Genomic DNA, 19,682 nt, shown 5'->3' with positions numbered 1-19,682 from the left:
TGTGTGGTGCTCCTGATGGAGGTTGAGGGAAATGTAAATGATGTTATAGGTGTTCACATTTTGTAATAGGCTGGTACTTAAACTACAGAGTATTTTTCCCATTTACTTAGCAAAGCCACTTCAGAAGTTTCTTTCGTCACTGTGGTAGGAATGTCTTTTAATGGATTTTCTGTTCTAACTCTGTGTCATTGGCTGAGAAAGTATGAGTATTCCCAGTATTGCCAGATTACGTTTCTATTTCTTTATCTTAGTTGGATTATTTAGGAAGATGAGGGCAGTCTGTCCATCTTTCAAATATGCATTATGCTGTTTAGAATGTCAGATTTGGGGTGATGAGAATTAATTCTGTATTATTTTGTTTTCTTTCTTTTCTTTTCTTTATTTATTTTCAATGTATTTATTTTCAACATTGCCCCCAACATTGAAAATAATACTCCAACCAATATCAAGGTATGGTATTAGTGTCCACTATTTTCCCTTAAAACTAAGTCTCCTACTTAACTATTTTCATCCCAGTTTTTCTTTACAAAATGTCGATTTCCATTACTTTTGTAAAAAGAATAAACAGAAACTTAAACAGATTTTTAGATCATATGAATCAGGTACTTACATTGTTGATATTTTTATTTTAGAGTTCAATTTTGTTTATAAAAGCAAAATATAACCCCCCCCCCAAAAACAAACTAAAAATCCAAAACTAAAGCAAAAACAACCAAACAACCAGCAAAAGAAACAAAAAATTCACTCAAATATCAAACAATGGAGAGTTTGGTTAAATAAGTAAGTTATGGTACCTTGAGTTTAAAAAAAACTTTTTGACTTGAGAAAAATGTTGAATGGAAAAAACAGCAATATATGAAATGGCATGAAAAGTACAATCATAAAAGGTAGCTGTTCTTAGACTGAGCTGAAAATTTGAATGCACCAAAGTCAGGCATGGAGATAGATGCTAGTTCTCTTGTTTATGGGACCACTGGTGGCTTTTATTCTCTTCATATTTTCTACATTTTTCCTAAATCTAATCTTATTTGATAAGCAGAAACAAATCTATATAATTTAAATAGCACGCTTTGAAAAATTTGGATAGAGCCGTGACAGTCCACATGGGACGAGCCAGAGAGACAGTGGAGCCTCACTCTACCTGCTGTAATGAGTGCTGTTTTTATGACCTTGGTCTTTTTTCACATATATGTGAGATTCCCCTTGGTAACTCAGCGTAGTTCCTCTTGGTTGGATTTTTCTCTTCTCTTGCAGCTAAAAGTGAACTCAACATGACCTGTTTCAGGGAAGACTTTGGCTTTCCAATTCGACATTTGTAATAGCTCTTTGATGTGAAAAGTTAACATTACAGGGTAAATTAAAAATTGATTTTGATTTTGTATTAATTTGATGAAATGGAAGTTAAATGATTTTTGAAATAATGTATTATTCTCTAGCAACACTTCCTATTATTTTTCATGGACAGCCTATTTATACTCATAGAGATAATAAGAATTTACTAATCTGGTACCACTAAAGACAATTAATTTTGATTTTAAAAATGAGGGCAAAACTGAGCAATTCTTGGCTCTTCATTTTTGTCTTATAAATCTGCTTGCTTGTAAATATGCAGATCGCTTTGGCTGTAAAGAGGACTATGCCTGTCCCCAGTGTGAATCGAGTTTTACCAGTGAGGAAATTCTTGCTGAGCATCTTCAGACATTGCACCAGAAACCCACAGAGGAGAAGGAATTTAAGTGCAAGAGCTGCGGGAAGAAATTCCCAGTTAAGCAGGCTTTGCAAAGACAGTGCGTACATTACAGAGTGTCTCTAAAATTATAAGCTAACACTTTATTCCACTTGGTTTGTCTGATAGTTTCTAACCTGTATGTGTGATGGTGTGTGTAGAGCAATTAAGCATTCTGTATTGTCATCAACTTACCTTTTCTGAGTATAGGTTGTTGATTTTTGAAATATTCTGATTATGAAGTTTAACAAGTAAGATTATTTATGCTAATCAGCCTTTGTCCATTTAATAACTTGCCATTAAATATTAAGCTCATTGGTTTACTAATCTGAAATCCGACATTCATAATTTAGCTAGTGCTTTGAGGTGGCAGATCGAGTTCCAGTGGTCTGTACTTGATATTCCCTCTGCAATCAGTAAAAAAAAAAAAAAAAAAAAGTTTAAGGAATGGAGAGAGTTCAGAGTATAAAGGACGCAAAGACATTTTGTGAAGCACTGTGTATTTCATAGCAATGTTGGAGAACTAATTTAAACACGACTAGGTGCAGGCTATTAAACGAATTAAACAATCCCACGCATTGCTCTGCACCATTTATTATGTTAACTATTTGTATTAACATCATTAAAGTTATCCTTTTACTTAAATATTTTTCAGTATCATGAATAATTAAAAGTGAGCAACTAGATATGTCTATTTATAAACTTTTATTTTAACAGAATGTCACCTTGCATATAAGCAAGAAATCTTTAACATAATAATGTTTCATTTTTTTATTCATTAAAATTCTGAACCATGCTGTATTTCATATTAAGACTGTTTTCATGTATGCATCTACTTTTGCTTATAAAATTTGAGATGAGAAATTTCTGCTCAAAATAAACTTTAAAATTTTACACTTTTAGAACAGCAACAGATGATACATTTGGAAATTTTATTATAAACTCTTAAAAAAAAGCAAAAGCTATATAGTTGTTAATGAATAGATTCTAAAACTGCATTCTGGTCAGCTTTTATTGAATATAATATTATATATTCTACACCAAAGATACTTTTACTGGGCTGAGTCTTATGGCTAAATTAGGTGTTACTAAAAATTTTAAAGAGCAAAAGGCAGAATGAAAAGACAGATCATTCCAAGTAGAGATATTTTCATAAGATTTTGTCTTAGACTTCCAGTTTTCTTTCTTTCTTTTTCTTCTATCTCCCCTCAGTGTTCTTCAGTGCTCAGCGAAAAGCAGTCTGAAGGATTCTTCACCAAGTTTTCAGTGCTCTGTTTGCAATTCTTCCTTCAGCTCAGCGTTGAGGTTCTGTGTCTGAGTTGTCAGATGGCTGTTGTATAGTGTGGGTCATTTCTGGCATGCATGCTTTCGTGCTTCTTAGTGCTTTAGTATCATGTGGCTACAGAATTTCAGTGCTGTCCTTCTTACCTGCCCAGGTAACGCTTGTAAGGACCCCGAAACTCTACAGGGGAGCATGCCTTACAGAAGCCTCCCGGGATGTTCCAAGATTGCAGGTGACTTCACCATTTCTTCTCCCTGTTCCCCTTTCCTGGTTGTCTTGTAGTTTTGAGCAGCACCAGGAGACTTGCCAGGGAGATGCCAGGTTTGTGTGCAAGGCTGACAGCTGTGGAAAGAGGCTGAAGAGCAAGGATGCCCTGAGAAGACACCAGGAAAATGTCCACGCCGGTAAGAAGTCATCGAACGGTCGTTTATAAAGGGGGCTTCCTCTCCCCAGGCTGCAGAGATCTGTTTTTCATTCTCACTGTCAAGGAGAGAGCTTGCCTTTTCAGTGTATTTCACACAGATGTGGAGCTCTGGCAGTGGAACTTTTTTTCTTTCATTGAACGCTGTTTCTTTTTAAGTTGATTTCAGCAATATGTGTCATTTTTCCTATCTCTGCATTAATCATAACCAGAAACTTCAGCTAAGGTCTAGTTGTGCTTGGTAGCCAGGTACGTTAAGAATGAATGTTTTAAATAATAATTTCAATGTTTTAGCATGTGAAATTTCTGTTTTACTAGATACATTTTAAAACTATTAAGTGATGCCCTTCTGCCTTAATATTTCTACAATAAAATACCACTAAAAAGATCCTTATATTTCTCCTATATTGGAGAAAATGACTGGCTACATTTTGACATGGGAATTGAACATATTTGGATTTGTAAAAGAGATACTATTTGAATTCCTTCTAATGACTAGCTAAACAATAAGACAAATAGAAAATTTGTCACTTAGATTTCATCTGCTTAGCACATGATAAATGTATTTGGTTTAGGGATTGAATCTATTGCACTAAAATGAACAGATGAGTATTGTCAGAGTTAATTTTTTACTTCCTCCATCTTTTCCTTAAAGGAGGCTGAGGTTCCTGGCATTCCTCATGTCCTTCTGTACCTGTGTTTTTCTCATGAGTTTACTTTTGTCCTTGGCTTCTGAGTGGAAATGTCTTTCTGGATATGAGGAAAGTGTATTTCTCTTCTCCTGATTTGTTTATTCTCACATTCAAGAGAAAAGGATCATTGGTAGTCAGCTTCTGTTTCTTTTATTTGCTCATTGTCCAGAAAGTGTCTCCTTTAATGCTAGTTATAGAAGCTAGTGTGTGCATGACCACTGGCCCTAACTTTACATCGATTTGGGCTGCAAGCTGTACTTGAAATCTCAAGGTGGCAGACAGTACAGCCTTATGAAATACAGCTTCAGAATGGTGCCCGTCACTCAGGCTTTACAGTGTTCTGATTTCTTTCTTTCTTTTCGAAGAATATATGGCTGATTTATCAAAGATGGCATTTTTTTTTTTGAATTCTTTATAGTTGGGCCCTTCCTATGCGTGCAAAACTTTTCAGTAGACCTGTCTCTTCATAGTTTTTGTTTTTAAAAAGCTGTTATGTTTAAAACACTGTTCTTAATTTTCTCCATCTTTGTCTGCAATGTATTATAACAAATCTTTCATGTCATTTTTAAAGTTAATTTTGCTGAACTAAGTAAAAAACCAGATGCACACTGACAGTCTGGAAACTTGCATTCTTGTTATTGGGCATGTGGTCCTCAGACTGTGCTATAAGCATAATTTCTTTGAGGCTTCTTGTAACTGGTCATGGATATTAAAATATTACTGATTCTGAAAACTCATGGTGATTTTGGAGAAAATAATTTATAAAAGGAAGTCTTTTTTTTTTATTTTTCTATGTTGTAGATCATATAAAATGTGAAACGTACTATATTTCAGCCAAAGGTCACCATGGCTGCTTTTTGCTGGGATTGGTACACAATGTGTCTCTCATTCACAGCCTCTCTCTGCTTCTTCACTTTCCTCCGTGAACACCGCAGGCATTGAAGGAAAGAATATTCCATATTCAGAATAACAAAAAAGCAATGTTCACACATATGGCTGTAGAACCCTTTACTGTAGAGAGACAAAGGTATTCAAGGAAAGAGAAGATCTTGCAGCTTTTACCATTGACGATGACAAATGTTCCCTGTTAGGTGATACGAATTGAAGATGCTGAAAAGAGAGAAGCTGAATTTTAAAATATGGATCACTTTTTTCCATAGAAACTGTAACATATGGTGGGTAGGTTCTCAGACCAGCTCCCAGAAGCATACCTAACCCACGTTATGCTGAAACTCACAACGCTTAAAAGACTATGTATTCAGTACAGTTGTATTACTTTTTCATGCACCTCTTACCTTTCTAAGTAGTGTGTTCCTGACTATTTTTTAAAGCTGAATTTGAAAGTCAAATATCAGACTTATCTGAATATAGTAAAACTAAAATGGTACGAAATCTAGTTGCAGCTCTGCAGGTGCTGTTGTCCTTGAGCCTAGGGAAGCTCACAGGGAGGTGACCTTCATGGCCACTCAGGAGGAAACCGTGAAGAGGGTGCCTTCCTTACCCCACCTTAACCGTCTTACCACCTTACCCATCTTTCTCTTTTGATTAGACTCTGCGGATGCTGATCAAGAGGTTTTGTATTTATGGGACATGACGTTTATCTGCATTCTCAGGCAAACAGTCATAAACTTTTCCCTTATTTCTGTTCAGAGGAGCTAGGATTCCAGTTCTAGGAGGAAGGATAGAAGACTTAAGGAGCAGAGATGGGGGGCTGGTGTGTTGCCTGTGACTCCAGCTGGAGGAGCGGGGGCAGGAGCATTGGGATACAGTCGAAGGGGTGGTTGTGGAAGTCACTTCTCTTCTCTCCCTCAAGCTCTGACCTGCCTGCTGGGAAGGAATAAAGTCTAGTCTCAAAGAGCAGCTGATATGAGGGATAAGCTAAGGCAGTAAAGGATTATGGATTGAAGGAGGGAAATCCCAGCTAGTGCGAGCTGGAAAAGAGGAAATAATCCTTCAGTGGCCCCTCGTATATAATAGATATATACAGAGAATTGATGACCAAATACATGCTGTTAGATATTCATTTTGCTTGGGAGAATTTTCCTCCTTTAATAGCCATATTACCTGTCAGTCACCAAGAAGATTTTTCTTGGCTGTTAATATTTAGCGTGCTAAAAATCGTGTATTATATGAAATAAGTATCTTGAGTAATAAGATGAAAATTAGGATTTTCCTTTTTCTAAAAGTGTTTCTCTCTCATAAACATAGTCTCTTTTAATAAAATAAAATTATTTTGTAATTTCGTTTTTTACCGATTCTGGATTTTTTCCAAGATAGTAGAGAAGCGGTGGAGTGGATGGGGTTGAGGTTGTGGCAGGAAAGCCATGGATTAGTCATTTTGGGGCCAGGTAATGGATACATGGTGTTTCATTCTATTATTTGTTTACTTTTTGTATATTTGAAATCAATCAAAAGTTGAAGAAACATTCTGTGGTTATTTATGGTAATAATACATGATACTGTTATTACATCACATTTTGAAAATTTTATTTTATTGAGTCTTTCTATAACCACTGTGAAGTTTGAAATATGAAATGATATACTATATATATAAAATCACTATGGAAGAAGATAAAATTGGGCTTTATTTTGATTTGTATAATAATATGAATGTATTTAAATGTTAAAATGTAACCTCTTCTTTATCTGAATTTAATGAATATATCTACAACACTAAAACTCTTGGAGTTATAAATTAAAAAGATGAAATACCTGTTTAGAAATTATATATCACCTAGAAACACTGTATCTGATGCTCTTAATATGCTCATATAAATCATGATGGTAATTTGTTTGTTGTTTTTGTTTAGGAGATCCGAAGAAAAAGCTCATATGTTCAGTGTGCAATAAAAAGTGTTCTTCAGCATCAAGCCTACAGGAACATAGGAAGGTCAGTGAGATAAAGATTAATGCTTATCTTAGTATAAGATCTTTTAGTCATTTATAGTGTCTGCCATGAAAATTTTCAGTGGCTTTTTATATTGTAATGATAGGGCTTTGTCCTTACATTAACTACTAACATACACTAAAATGTAAGATTGATATGCAGAAAAGTAGACTCTTGCAAAAGAATATTTTGAATTGTTAATTGTTGTTTAGAATTAGTAGGAATATTTCTCCAATGCAGTATTGAGTCTCGCTGAGTCCTTCCTTACAACACCTCATACTGGTTTCAAGCTTTGTCAGTTGCTCTTTGCTCAGGAAATACTATATATTTGAGGAAACCGTATATTTTTGTGTATTTATAGTGTGTTCTGCTTTGACATTTAGCTATTAAAATGGGTGCATATTAGAGTTAAGTTTGGCAAAACAAAGACAAGAGCTCTGTTATTTTAAAGAGCTAAAAATAATGTACAAGTATGTCGAAGTTTTACTAGCAGAAACAGTTGATGATACAGTTGATCCTTGAACAGCACAGGTTTGGATGGGTCAGGTCCACTGGTAGCAGATTTTTGTCAGTGAATATATAGTGCAGTACCGTATGATCAGGGCTTGGTTAAAGGCACAGATGTGGAGGGTCCTCTGTAAAGTTATATGGTTTTTTGACTGCAGGAGATGGGAGGGTAGGAGTTGGGGAAGAGGTGGGTCCAACCCCTGAATCACCACATTATTCAAGGGTCAACTATATTAGGAGAAAATAAATTTAATACATTTTTAATAAGCATAAAACTTACTAAACTACTACTTTAATGTGAATGTTAACCTGAAAAATAAATGAGTCATTAACCCTGACAACATTAGCACTAGTTAATAGAGTTTACAGTAGAACAGAATTAAAATAGAATTTAGATTTTTGTTCATATCATGGCAGAGTCCAAACAATTTATATCATATTATATTATATTATTATTATAACAAAGATATAAATGATTATTTCCTAATTTTATATGCTGCTTTTTCAGAATATCTAGAAGCATACATTTTCTTTTAGTCATTTAATACCCAAAATGAGAGGAGATGGTACTAGTGAAAGTAAAATTTTACCTTGGGTGTGGTTTGTAAATAGAATTTTATCTCTTTATTTGTATGTAGATATATTCCAAAATAACTTGACAGACCTTAAAATTCGTATGATATTCAATGCAGTAGCCCCAGCCATGTGCTTTGGAAATAGCCTATGACATATAAGGTAATTAAATTGCTAAGATGTCTGAGGCTATAGCCTACATGTTGAGTGCTTTTGGTCCTTAGGGAGACATAATGGAACAAGCACTGGACAGAGGGTGAGCCCACTGGGTGTCATCATCTGTCACTAGCCCTCCATGTAACACTGTGCCTGTGTTCTCTCATTTTTAACATGTGACATTGAACTGGTTAGTGTTTTTTAAATTTCTTCTCTATGTGCCATGAAACTACTTTTTTTTTCAGTTTTCAAATGGTTGTTTTATCAGATTGTTTAAAAATATGGAACACTTCAATAATCTGCATGTAATTCTTGTTCAGAAGCCATGCTAATTTTTTCTGTATCATTCCAATTTATGTGCTGCTGAAGCAAGCACCGAAACGACTTTTTAAAGGAAATTTTGCCTAGAACCCCAATCCAGATGCTGCTGCTTCTATGTCTCTTCCTCTCTTCCCATCACCCTCAAGGCTTCTGAAGCAGAACCGAGTCTGAGACAAAAAGATTAAATCCAATTGAATAGACATTTTCTAAATACCATCTTACTTTTATAATTCTATAATTTATTTCCCTGATTTTAAGAAGTTGAAATTTAAGATATTTTACCAAGTAGAATGCTTCACCAAAGTTGGCTGTGGGGCCTATTTCTGAAAAAATGTCTTCTTTTCCATTTATTTTCTTCATAATCTAAGAACTTTTCCTCCAAGGGCTATCTTGGGGGACTTCAGCCCTACCTGCTGGTAGCAGAATGCAGCACCCACGTGGTCTCTGTAGAACGTTAGTCGCTTACTAGCTCAGGCAGCACTTCCTCCATGACAGCATAGCTCCTCTGACGTAGCCTTTCTGACTCCACAGGCAGCTCCTACTGACTCCATTTTCTTCTTATAATTATAGTATAGTCAGCTTACAATGTGGCAATTTCTGATGTACAGCATAATAGTTCAGTCATACATATACATATATATATTCATTTTCATATTCTTTTTCATTATAGGTTATTACAAGATACTGACTCTAGTTGCCTGTGCTATACAGAAAAAATCTGTTGTTTATCTATTTTGTATACAGTAGTTAGTATCTACACATCTCAAACTCCCAATTTATCCCTTCTTACTCCCTTTCCCCCCTGGTAACCATAAGTTTATTTTCTAAGTCTGTGACTCTGTTTTTGTTTTGTAAATAAGTTCATTTGTCTTTTTTTTCTTTTTTTAGATTACACATGTAAGTGATATCATATTGTATTTTTCTTTCTGGCTTACTTCACTTAGAATGACAATCTCCAGGTCCATCCATGTTGCTCCAAATGGCATTATTTTATTCTTTTTTATGACTGAGTAGTATTTCATTGTATAAATATACCACAACTTCTTTATCCAGTCATCTGTCAAAGGGCATTTAGGTTGTTTCCATGTCTTGGCTATTGTAAATAGTGCTGCTATGAACATGGGTGCATGAATCTTTTTGAATTAGCATTCCCTCTGGATATATGCCCAGGAGTGGGATTGCTGGATCATATGGTAAGTCTATTTTTAGTCTTTTGAGGAATCTCCATACTGTTTTCCATAGTGGCTGCACCAAACTGCATTCCCACCAGCATTGTAGGAGGTTGTCCTTTTCTCCACAGCCTCTCTAGCAATTGTCGTTTGTAGACTTTTGAATGATGGCCATTCTGACTGGTGTGAGGTGATACTTCATTGTAGTTGTGATTTGCACTTCTCTGATAATTAGTGATATTGAGCATTTTTTTCATGTGCCTATTGGCCATTTGTATGTCTTCATTGGAGAATTGCTTGTTTAGATCTTGTGCCCATTTTTGGATTGGGTTGTTTGTTTTTTCATTATTAAATTGTATGAGATGTTTATATATTCTGGAAATTAAGTCCTTGTCGGTCTCATCTTTTGCAGATATTTTATCCTGTTCCATATGTTGTCTTTTTGTTTTGCTTATGGTGTCCTTTGCTGTGCAAAAGCTTATAGGTTTAATTAGGTCCCATTTGTTTATTTTTCCTTTTATTTCTGTTGCCTGGGTAGACTGCCCTAGAAGAACATTGCCAAGATTTATGTCAGGTCATGTTTTGCCTATGTTTGCTTCTAAGAGGTTTATAGTATCTTGTCTTATGTTTAAGTCTTTAAGCCATTTTGAGTTTATTTTTTTATATGGTGTGAGGGAGTGTTCTAACTTCATGGAGTTAAATGCTGCTGTCCAGTTTTCCCACCTCCACTTGCTGAAGAGACAGTCTTTACTCCATTGTATATTTTTGCCTCCCTTGTCAAAGATTAATTGACCAAAAGTCTGTGGGTTTATTTCTGGGCTCTCTGTTCTGTTCCCTTGATCTCTATGTCTGTTTTTGTGCTAATACTGTGCTGTTTTGATTACTATGGCTCTGTAGTATTGTCTGAAGTCTGGGAGAGTTATTCTTCCAGCTTTGTTCTTTTTCTTCAGTGTCACTTTGGCAATTCTGGGTCTTTGGTGATTCCATATGAATTTTAGAATTCTTTGTTCTAGTTCTGTGAAAAGTGTCCTGGGTAATTTGATAGACATTGCATTAATTCGGTAGATTGCTTTGGGTATTATGGCCATTTTAACAATATTAATTCTTCCAGTCTAAGAACATAGGCTATCTTTCCATTTCTTGAAGTCATCTTTAATTTCCTTAATCAATGTTTTGTAGTTCTCTGCATATGTCTTTCACTTCCTTGGTCAGGTTTATTCCTAAATATTTTGGATTTTTGGATGCAATTTTAAAAGAGATTGCTTTTTTCTTTTCTGTTCTAATATTTCATTATTAGTGTAAAGAAATGCATATGATTTCTGTATGTTAATTTTGTATCCTGCTGCCTTATTTAATTCTTTTATCAGCTCTAATAGTTTTTGTGTGGAGCCTTCGATTCTGATCCTATAGTTGGGTTTGTCTAATGTCTAATAGAGTTTGGTTGTAGTATTTCATCTTGCCAGTAGATGGTGCTTTATGAATATACCAAATTTACAGTATAGTCTAGAATAGTATCTTACATTATTATGTGCTGTCCTATATTACAGTAAGATATATTATGATCCTTCTTGAAAATTATCTATTTTGAGACTTCAAATTGCAAGTCATTATCCTTCATGTCATTTTAGTAAACTGCACAGTTTACGAAATATGTTGTACTTAACATTAGGCATAATTAGTGTTATTTTCACTTTAAATATGATTGTTTTATTAAACTTTTTAAGGAGTTTTGAAAATAACTTTGGCTTGAATTTTCCACTATAAATAAAATAGTCAACACAAATGCTTTCAGGTACAGTAAATAATTTTGTAATTTTGAGAATATCAATTTGATCCAACCTTTAAAAATGTTTCATGATTTAAAAGCCAGGAGAGTTAAGTGAACAAATATGAGTATATTCTGCAGCATTTTATTTAACATCTGCCATTTTTATATGGATAAAGTCTTTAAAATTTTATACACTAATATAAATTTAACATTAAAAATGAAAGTACACTAAATATGTTTTCACTTACGTGTGTTGGAAGGCGTATCGTCTTTTTTGGTGTATCTTGTTAATGTAAAAGATATATATTTCAGAAACAGAGTTTAAGAATACAAATCTGTTCTTACTGTCCTTTAAATAAGCCTTACACTTCATATCATTGCTGTGAAGGTCTTTGATGATTGAAGATGTTGCTTTAAAATTTCTTAGGCTGAGAGTTTGCCTTCTGTACTGCATGGTACTTTCGTTCTGAGTGCTTGTGCAGCCCCGCACTGTTTTCTGAGGAACTGTAGAGCTCTCTCTGGATCCCAGATGTCCCCTGATCAAGATTAGATGCCACTGCATGTAAGCAGGGTATAAATCAGATTCTAGTGCAATGACTTCTTTCTGCTCTATCTTTTTTTGTCTACTTTTCTCTGCTTTTTCCGGCTGAGTTTACTGACTCACCAAGAATCAGATTGACAGAAGCAGCAGGCGGGTTGGCAGCCTCAGACCTGCCACGTGACCGGGCATAGAACTGAGGCCCCGGCTGCAGAGCAGGGGTCTGTTAGCCTTGTTGCAGCTTCTGTTTCCCTGGCTGTGCCCTCTTTTCACTGTCCCCGCCTTGAGTTCTTCCATGGTCACTGAGATCAGGGGAGCCATTTACCAGTCCTCCTCTCTTTACTCACTGAATTATAATCTGTAGTTTGGGTATTGCAGTAGCAACTATCCACATGTTTGTTCTTTTACTCACTGCTGTACCAGTTCAGGGTCTTCTGCTTTGACTTTGATGCTGAAGTGGCCTTAATTAATTAATTAATTAATTACATAGTATCTTGGCTTCCTGCAGAAGGGCCTTTGCTTGTCTGAAGTTTAGTTTTGTGAGCTCTGCCTTTAATGAGGTTAGAACAAAAACATGACCTCACCAAACCATTTCTGAATCTTCAGTAAAACAGTGTGATGCTCTTGTTCACTGGGATGATCAACAGTTCTAATATGACTCTCTGGCAGTCTATTCCTCTTAGAGCTTTGTACATTGTTTCTGATAATAAACTAAGCACCTGCTTTTAGTATTGCCTATCTGATTTCTCTGATTTAGAGTCTTGGAGGGAAAGAACTAAATTGAATATTCAATTGTAATATTTCTTTAGCCAGTTGTTTGCTGAAGTTATGCTCTGCTCCCTTATTTTTTTTAAATAAAACTTATAAAACTAATAAAACTTACAGTATTTTTTATTGTGGTCCTCCTATTATGTGAGAGTTTTGCTGTGAACTAAATACTTTTCAAAATCATATACCTTCTTGTCTTTCATGGTAATTAATGTTTTGTTCTATAATACATATATTTAAGTTTGAAGTAGCATTGACTACTATAAAGGAATTTTTTTAACATCAAGTTACGTATTTCCAAGTCAAAATTTGTGCATAGTAGAGACAATATATACTGGGTATAATTTTTTACAGAGTTTAAATTCATTATGCACTGAATAGATCAGCTGTATTACATATTTAAATAGTGTGCAATCTTATAGTTTCTTTCAGTGATATGATTCTACTAGGTAACTCATGATCATCGCATCTTCAATTTACATAGGATACTATGAACAAAACTTAGGGCTGAATTATGACCTATAGTTTGGGTATTACAATAGCAACTGTCCAAATGTTTGTTCTTTTGCTTGAGCTCTGTACATTTTTTTGGCTTTTACAGTTGACTTAACTGTCAATTTACCCTTTTGCAGATTCATGAGATATTTGATTGTCAAGAATGTATGAAGAAATTCATTTCAGCTAATCAGCTAAAACGTCATATGATTACCCACTCAGGTAAAAATACCTATTTTTCCATTTATGTTGAAATCACATTGTCATTTCAGAAGCTCTTAGAGTGGTAATCAGTAGACTGGTTAATAATTCTAGCTTGGCCATTGACTGGCCACGTGATAGTCAGCAAGTTACTTAACCTTTCTAGACCTCAGGTTATTTCTGATGCAAAAGTGATGGGACTAAATGAAACTGAAGATCTTCAAATTCACCGTTTAATTTGTTACCTACTCCTCTTTGAGCCTCAGTTTCTGTATACTTCATCTGTGAAAAGATATCCTGCCTTTCAAAATTGCTGCGATGATTAAATGAGGTCATTTACATAGCATGCGAGCAGAGTGTCTGACATTTAGGAGGGATTCAGCAATTACAGTTACAGTTCTGCTATTTCTAGATACTTTCACATTCTAACTAAGCTACTAATAAATGTTAGTGAGAAATTTATAAATACATTTTGAGAATATAAGTTTTTAAAGCCATAGTTTGATTTTAAGCAAGTTTGAATAATAGGTCTGCTATACATACTTTAAAAAATTCAGCTCTGAAAATAACTCTTGCTTTATGAGGTCTCTTTACAGAATTTAGAATGTCTATAACTTGAGGCTGTTGAAGTCAGAATGTTTCTGAATGGCTACTTCATTTGGAGGCAGGTAGAGATATTTTGGTAAATGAAAAGAAAAGATTGAAAACTGGTAGCCTTCAGATACGCTTTATTTGAAACATCTCGTTGTCAACATTACATGAATATTGCATAACTGTGGATTTTGCACAGCCACCCAAGTGTCTAGTTTCTGCTGAGGACCGGAAGCTCAGCCTGGGTGTGGTCCACTGGCCGGGCAGGGGGCAGGCCTGTCCTTCACCTCCACCGCTGTTAGGTCGCTCACCCTTAGCATTCAGAGGTGTGGCCCTGACTTAAACTCACACTGATCAGCAGATTTTTCATCTGGGATTAAGAGTTCTTCCTTGAATTTAAACTTCATCTTTATGTCTAAGCTACTTTATATATTTAGTTTGCAAAGTAGGTGAATAAAGAAAAGCTCATGCTTCTCTGGTGAAGAGGCTCACACGTCTAAGGGGTGGATTGGGTAGTAGTTTTTTTCAGTTGTTTCGATCATGTTTTAGTTGACTTATCCATAAGAAGTAATACAAGGTAAGGCTGTTTCCCTTTTTATCCTTTGCCTTTATATAGATATGAGATTGTCTCCACTCATTTTTCACAGAAAAACGACCCTATAATTGTGAGATTTGTAACAAATCTTTCAAGAGGCTTGATCAAGTGGGTGCCCACAAAGTAATACACAGTGAAGATAAGCCTTACAAATGCAAGCTTTGTGGAAAGGGATTTGCTCACAGAAATGTTTACAAGAATCACAAGAAGGTAAAAGCCTATTAATATTGTTATATACATATATATATTGCTGATTTGCTGATGTAATTACCAGCTGCTTATCCTTTAAAGAAGTTTTCGTATATCTGAGGCATGCTGTACATGTGAAATAATTGGAGAAGATCTTACTTCTGCTTTCTGGTCACTCACTCAGCCCATAACCCCTGGGGCCTTGTTTCTGCCTTTATTCTCTATTGAAACTATCCTTGCTTACGTTACCTTTTGGGCATTCTCTTCATCTGTGATGCCATTTTAGCGACTCTGCTAGGTCTTCTGCCAATTTCTCTGGACACTTCTTTGGTCATCCTGGATGCTCTGGCTGTAGGCCTCGTCTGGGTCTTCTATGCCAGCTACATCCATGACTTTGGCTACAAACTCTGTACTGATGAATTCGAAATGATTTGTTTTGTTAATCCCAAGCTTCAGACTCACATTTGTTACTGCTTATTTGATACATAACTAGGCATCTTTTTGACATAATGAACTTAACATGCTCCAGATAATGTGTCACTTTTGGAAGTTTTTGTTAATTTCTGTTAATGACAAAAAGCATCTAGTTATCCCTGTCTCTTTCTTTAGTCTTAGCCCCTTTTTAGAATTAGAAGCTAATTATTGAAGATTCTACCTTCTATGCTGTCTCATCACCTGCACAGTTATCTGATCATTTACCATTCCAACATCCGATTATCGCTCATCTTCCATCACGTTAATACCCATCTAATTCAGCTTATTGTTACTTATCACTTCCCACTTATCCGGCTGACTAGATAATCATCCCAAAGCACAGCTCTATCACTCTTGTACTCTTGTACTATTATAAGTAGATTTCCAGTGCCTACGTAAGTTACAGTATATATATGCCTTAGCCTGTCATTCAGAGTTCTCTACACCGTGACCTCAGCTTCCTTTTCCAGCTTTGTATCGCTCTATTTTCTGTGTGAACCGTATTGAAGACAACTCAGCGTGACTTCCAACTTCCCTTCCCTCCTTTCTAATGGGACTTTCTTCAAGTTACAAACTCTTCATTTCCTCTATTGATTTTTGTATGCATTTCCTACACTTTACTCAAGTTCTTGTTACCAAATGTGTCAGTTTTATCTTATCTACTTTGTGTATAAGATATGTAATATAATATATATTATAATTAATGTTTGAATTCAATTCAGAAAATCTGCAAAGATGTTCAAATTCTTAGAAATGTATGTTTAAATTTGTGATATAATAAATATTTGCGTATTGATTTTGGTTGACAATTTTAGGATGCTGTTAAACAATATATATGTGTGTATGTGTGTGTATATATATATATATATATATATATATATATATATATAAAATGTCTTTTCAAATAACTTGTTACTTTTTATTTGCAATATTCCATTGGAACTATATTTATTTCTGTATTTATTTGGACTTTCCAAACACATCATTTTATCTTTTTTGAAATCATTTAAGAAGCTATGATATCAATTTCAGCTGCAGTCTAAAAAGAAAAAGAGGCGGATTTTATGAAAGAATAAACAGGGTTGGTTGACAGTGTACCAGACCGCTTCTGCCTAATTTCTTGCTGACCGCCCTTATGTTTAACTCAAGCATTCTATGTTCAGAGGCTGGACCACATTCATTACTGCTGCTTTGGAATTACATGCCTATAAAAAATTATCTGGCCAGTTTCCTGCTCAGTCTCTGGAACCCTCTTGCTCCTTTCTTTGATGAAACTGATCTACCCACATTTACGAGTTTTTCACAGTTTGGCTTATATTATATGCCATATGGGAATTTGGCACAGGATCTTTGCACCATCTCTCATACTTTCAGCCATAAATCATATGAAAGTAATAATGATGTCTTGGGAAGGACAGAAACAACGATGCCTGTAATTTCCAGGGTGGAAAGCACATTCAATCCTTCTGCTGGGGACCACTGTGCTTCTCACTGTGTTACGAGCCTGGCGTGGGTTTGGTATGGTTACGTGAAAATGTCTAAAATGTTCTCTTAAGAGTTATGGCGGAAAAAGCGAATCGATTTTTTCTTCTGTCATTATTCATTAATGACATGTTACAAAACTAAAAAGTAACGAGATGCAAGTAAAGCAGAGAAAAACCACTAAGAGTCGGACTGATTTCCCCCTGTAGCATGACCAATGTTTGTTATTTTAAGTAAATTAATTATTCTTTTGGGGGTTTTGATTATGTAGCTTGTGCATTTTTATTATATGTATTTGATTTATTTTGGGATCAATTCTTTTAACATTTGGATTTGCTTGAAAAGGGACTATTTTATTGTGATCATGACAACATGGCATGACATTTTGAAGGAGTGATTTCTGTTTCTGAAACTTAATTAGTTTTTCGTCATCTTGCCAGTTTTACAGGCTCAATAGGTCCAAGTAAGTTTTCCTTTTCCCTAATCCTTTGTAGTTGTATTTTTTAGGATCTAGCTAAAACAAAGATTGTTTACCTGGATCCAGCTATATGCTTTGATTCTTTAAATCACAATTAGACAGACATTAGAGAACTGCAGGAAAGAGAAACTACTTAATTAGTCTTCACCCCCTCGTTTTGTTCCCTCTCAAATGTAATGCAGAGCAAAACTGAGATAGTGTACGGTGACCTCCTCCTGCTCTAGGCAGGGTGTCTGGATGGACTGAAGTCTTAGATCCTGGAGCCGGCACTGCCTACTTGAAGATGGAAATGAAGACAGAGAGGTTTTGTCCTGATTAGGTCATAAACAAGCCCCTGGAGGACAGAGCTGTGTCTGTTCAAATTTTCTCCTGGCCCCTTCCAGGGATGAACATTAGAGGCCTGTGAGGAACTCTGGTCACAATTGTTCCTAAAATATTTCAATTGGATCTCCTATACTACTAACATCCCATCCAGTGAGTTTTAATCTGGGCCATGGCTATTTTGTGGGTCTTGAAGTAATTTACTGGGTCATGAAGAGCCATTAAAAATTAGAATGGAAAAAATAAGAATAAACGGTCATTTAATGAAATAATACACCTGTGTGTATGTAAATCTCTGTGTGTGTGTGTGTTAGATTTAGATAAAAAATTATTTTTTTGGTAGTGATTAGTTTGAAAGAGACTGCAAATCAGACTTTGCCCGCCCAGGTGAAATTTTATTAGACCTTAAAGAAAAGGACAAATCTCTCCATAAAAACATCAGAGATTAGGTTCTAAAACCATAATATATGGCATAAATTTTACATAATAAAAAAATTTTTGACAGATTCTAAGGAAGGTGCCAAATTGTAGACTGAAAGACAGAAGCTCAGTAATTCCATCACAGCCACGTTTTCCTTCAGCTTTGCGTCAGAGTTTTCTTCCTCAGGTGTGCCGTGGGTGAAGTAGCGGGTGGTTCATTTAAGGTGGTGTATTATCCGGAATTACCTACTTTTGTGTCCTAGAAGCACATTCACCATGATGAGATCCTCACATTGTTGACTGAAAAGAAGTGCACAACCTAAAAGTTGAGAGTTAACTTTTATTCAGCAGACATTTTCTGAAGACGTAACCCGGGGTGTCCGCTCAGATCACTCTGAGGGACTGCTCTGAAGAGGCAGGGGAGGAGCCAGGATATATAGGAGTTTTGCCACAAAGACCAGGTAGTCAGAACGTCAAAAGATTACAGTTAATTAAAGAAAAACAGATATCTCCAGTTGAAGAATTTAGCACTTTTCTATGTATGGGAAGGTGCAAAAGTCTAGGCTCATTGAAATCATTCCTTTGATACGCACTGAGCTATCTAAGGCCAGTGTCCCCAGTGTCCTGTTCATTCCCCTCCTGAGTTCCCTCAGGGTGCACAGTGTGGGTGGCAGCAGAGGCCAGGCTGTCTGCTTGTCTGCATCCTGAGTTCCCTCTGCCGAGGGTGGTGGTAATGGTAATGGCTGGTGACTTGATCGCCACAGCATCCTTTGTGTACTGATAAGGCTGGCAATATTTTTCATTCACAACACTAAGAGAGACATGCAGGAATCGAACCTGACAGAAGGAAACAACAGGTACAGACGTTTCTCTGAAGCTTATGTTGCTAATGGCAAATTACTTACCTTATTTAAATTACTTTCCTCAGACGGAAGTTGAGACGGCACTATACATTTTCCAACATAAGCCCCTTATTTCCTGTACGAGATAGACAGTGAGATTTGAAGATAGATGCTGGACTTTTATTCATAGCACCTATTGACATTGTGCTTTGAATGTGGCAGATGTTTCCTGAGTGAATACAAATCCACGAGAAGATTATCCCAAATAAAGAAGATACAATATTCCCAGTTAAGAAGTAGTTGTAGCGTGAGAAGTGATTTCTTTAGATCTCTGTTTGCAGTATGCATTGTAGTGCTCTGACCTTTCTGTGCACCCTCTCTCTTGACTTTATGAGCATATTAGTTGATCTGGTGATACACTGAAAAATCATTGTCGTATTCCTTCTGCCCTGAGCTTATCAACTCGAGATATTTAAGAACTCTTTAAACTTTAATTTGAAGATACTGCACTGTTGTAATTTTCAGAACCCTTTCCTGGCTCTGAGATAAGTAACTGACGTGTAGCCCACTTACTGCCAAATCGGTGATCCCCCTTTATTCTCTGACTTTAATATAGGAACCTCCCTCCCAGCTTTATTCCATGTCCTCCACTCCCCCAACCCCCAAATAGTCATCGAAGAGTGGTCAGCTAAAGACTGTACCCTGGTGTTTGCCTGAGCTGCATGCACATTGCTTGTTGCTCTTCAGAGTTTTCTTCTTCCAGGTTCCTGTGGGCACAGGGCCTTG

General features: G+C 35.9%; 1 protein-coding gene and 1 pseudogene across 3 annotated transcripts in view; one reads left to right on the top strand and one right to left on the bottom strand.

Annotated features, from left to right (window-relative positions):
- The window catches only part of PRDM5 (PR/SET domain 5), a 158,065-nt gene that overhangs the window by 67,766 nt on the left and 70,617 nt on the right, over window positions 1-19,682 (top strand). The window contains exons 5-10 of one of the 3 annotated variants that reach the window (XM_032462630.1): window positions 1,613-1,787; window positions 2,939-3,031; window positions 3,291-3,412; window positions 6,932-7,011; window positions 13,441-13,525; window positions 14,743-14,900. In XM_032462630.1, the coding sequence (XP_032318521.1) occupies window positions 1,613-1,787; window positions 2,939-3,031; window positions 3,291-3,412; window positions 6,932-7,011; window positions 13,441-13,525; window positions 14,743-14,900 (713 nt within the window). Of the gene's footprint in view, window positions 1-1,612; window positions 1,788-2,938; window positions 3,032-3,278; window positions 3,413-6,931; window positions 7,012-13,440; window positions 13,526-14,742; window positions 14,901-19,682 lie in introns of all 3 variants that reach the window. The other 2 variants (XM_032462637.1, XM_032462644.1) reach the window with 2 other exon arrangements.
- Window positions 8,520-8,620, bottom strand: LOC116659523 (annotated as a pseudogene).

The sequence above is a fragment of the Camelus ferus genome, chromosome 2 (assembly GCF_009834535.1).
Source record: "Camelus ferus isolate YT-003-E chromosome 2, BCGSAC_Cfer_1.0, whole genome shotgun sequence".
Taxonomy (NCBI): Eukaryota; Metazoa; Chordata; class Mammalia; order Artiodactyla; family Camelidae; genus Camelus; species Camelus ferus.
This window is presented reverse-complemented; position numbering and strand designations above follow the sequence as displayed.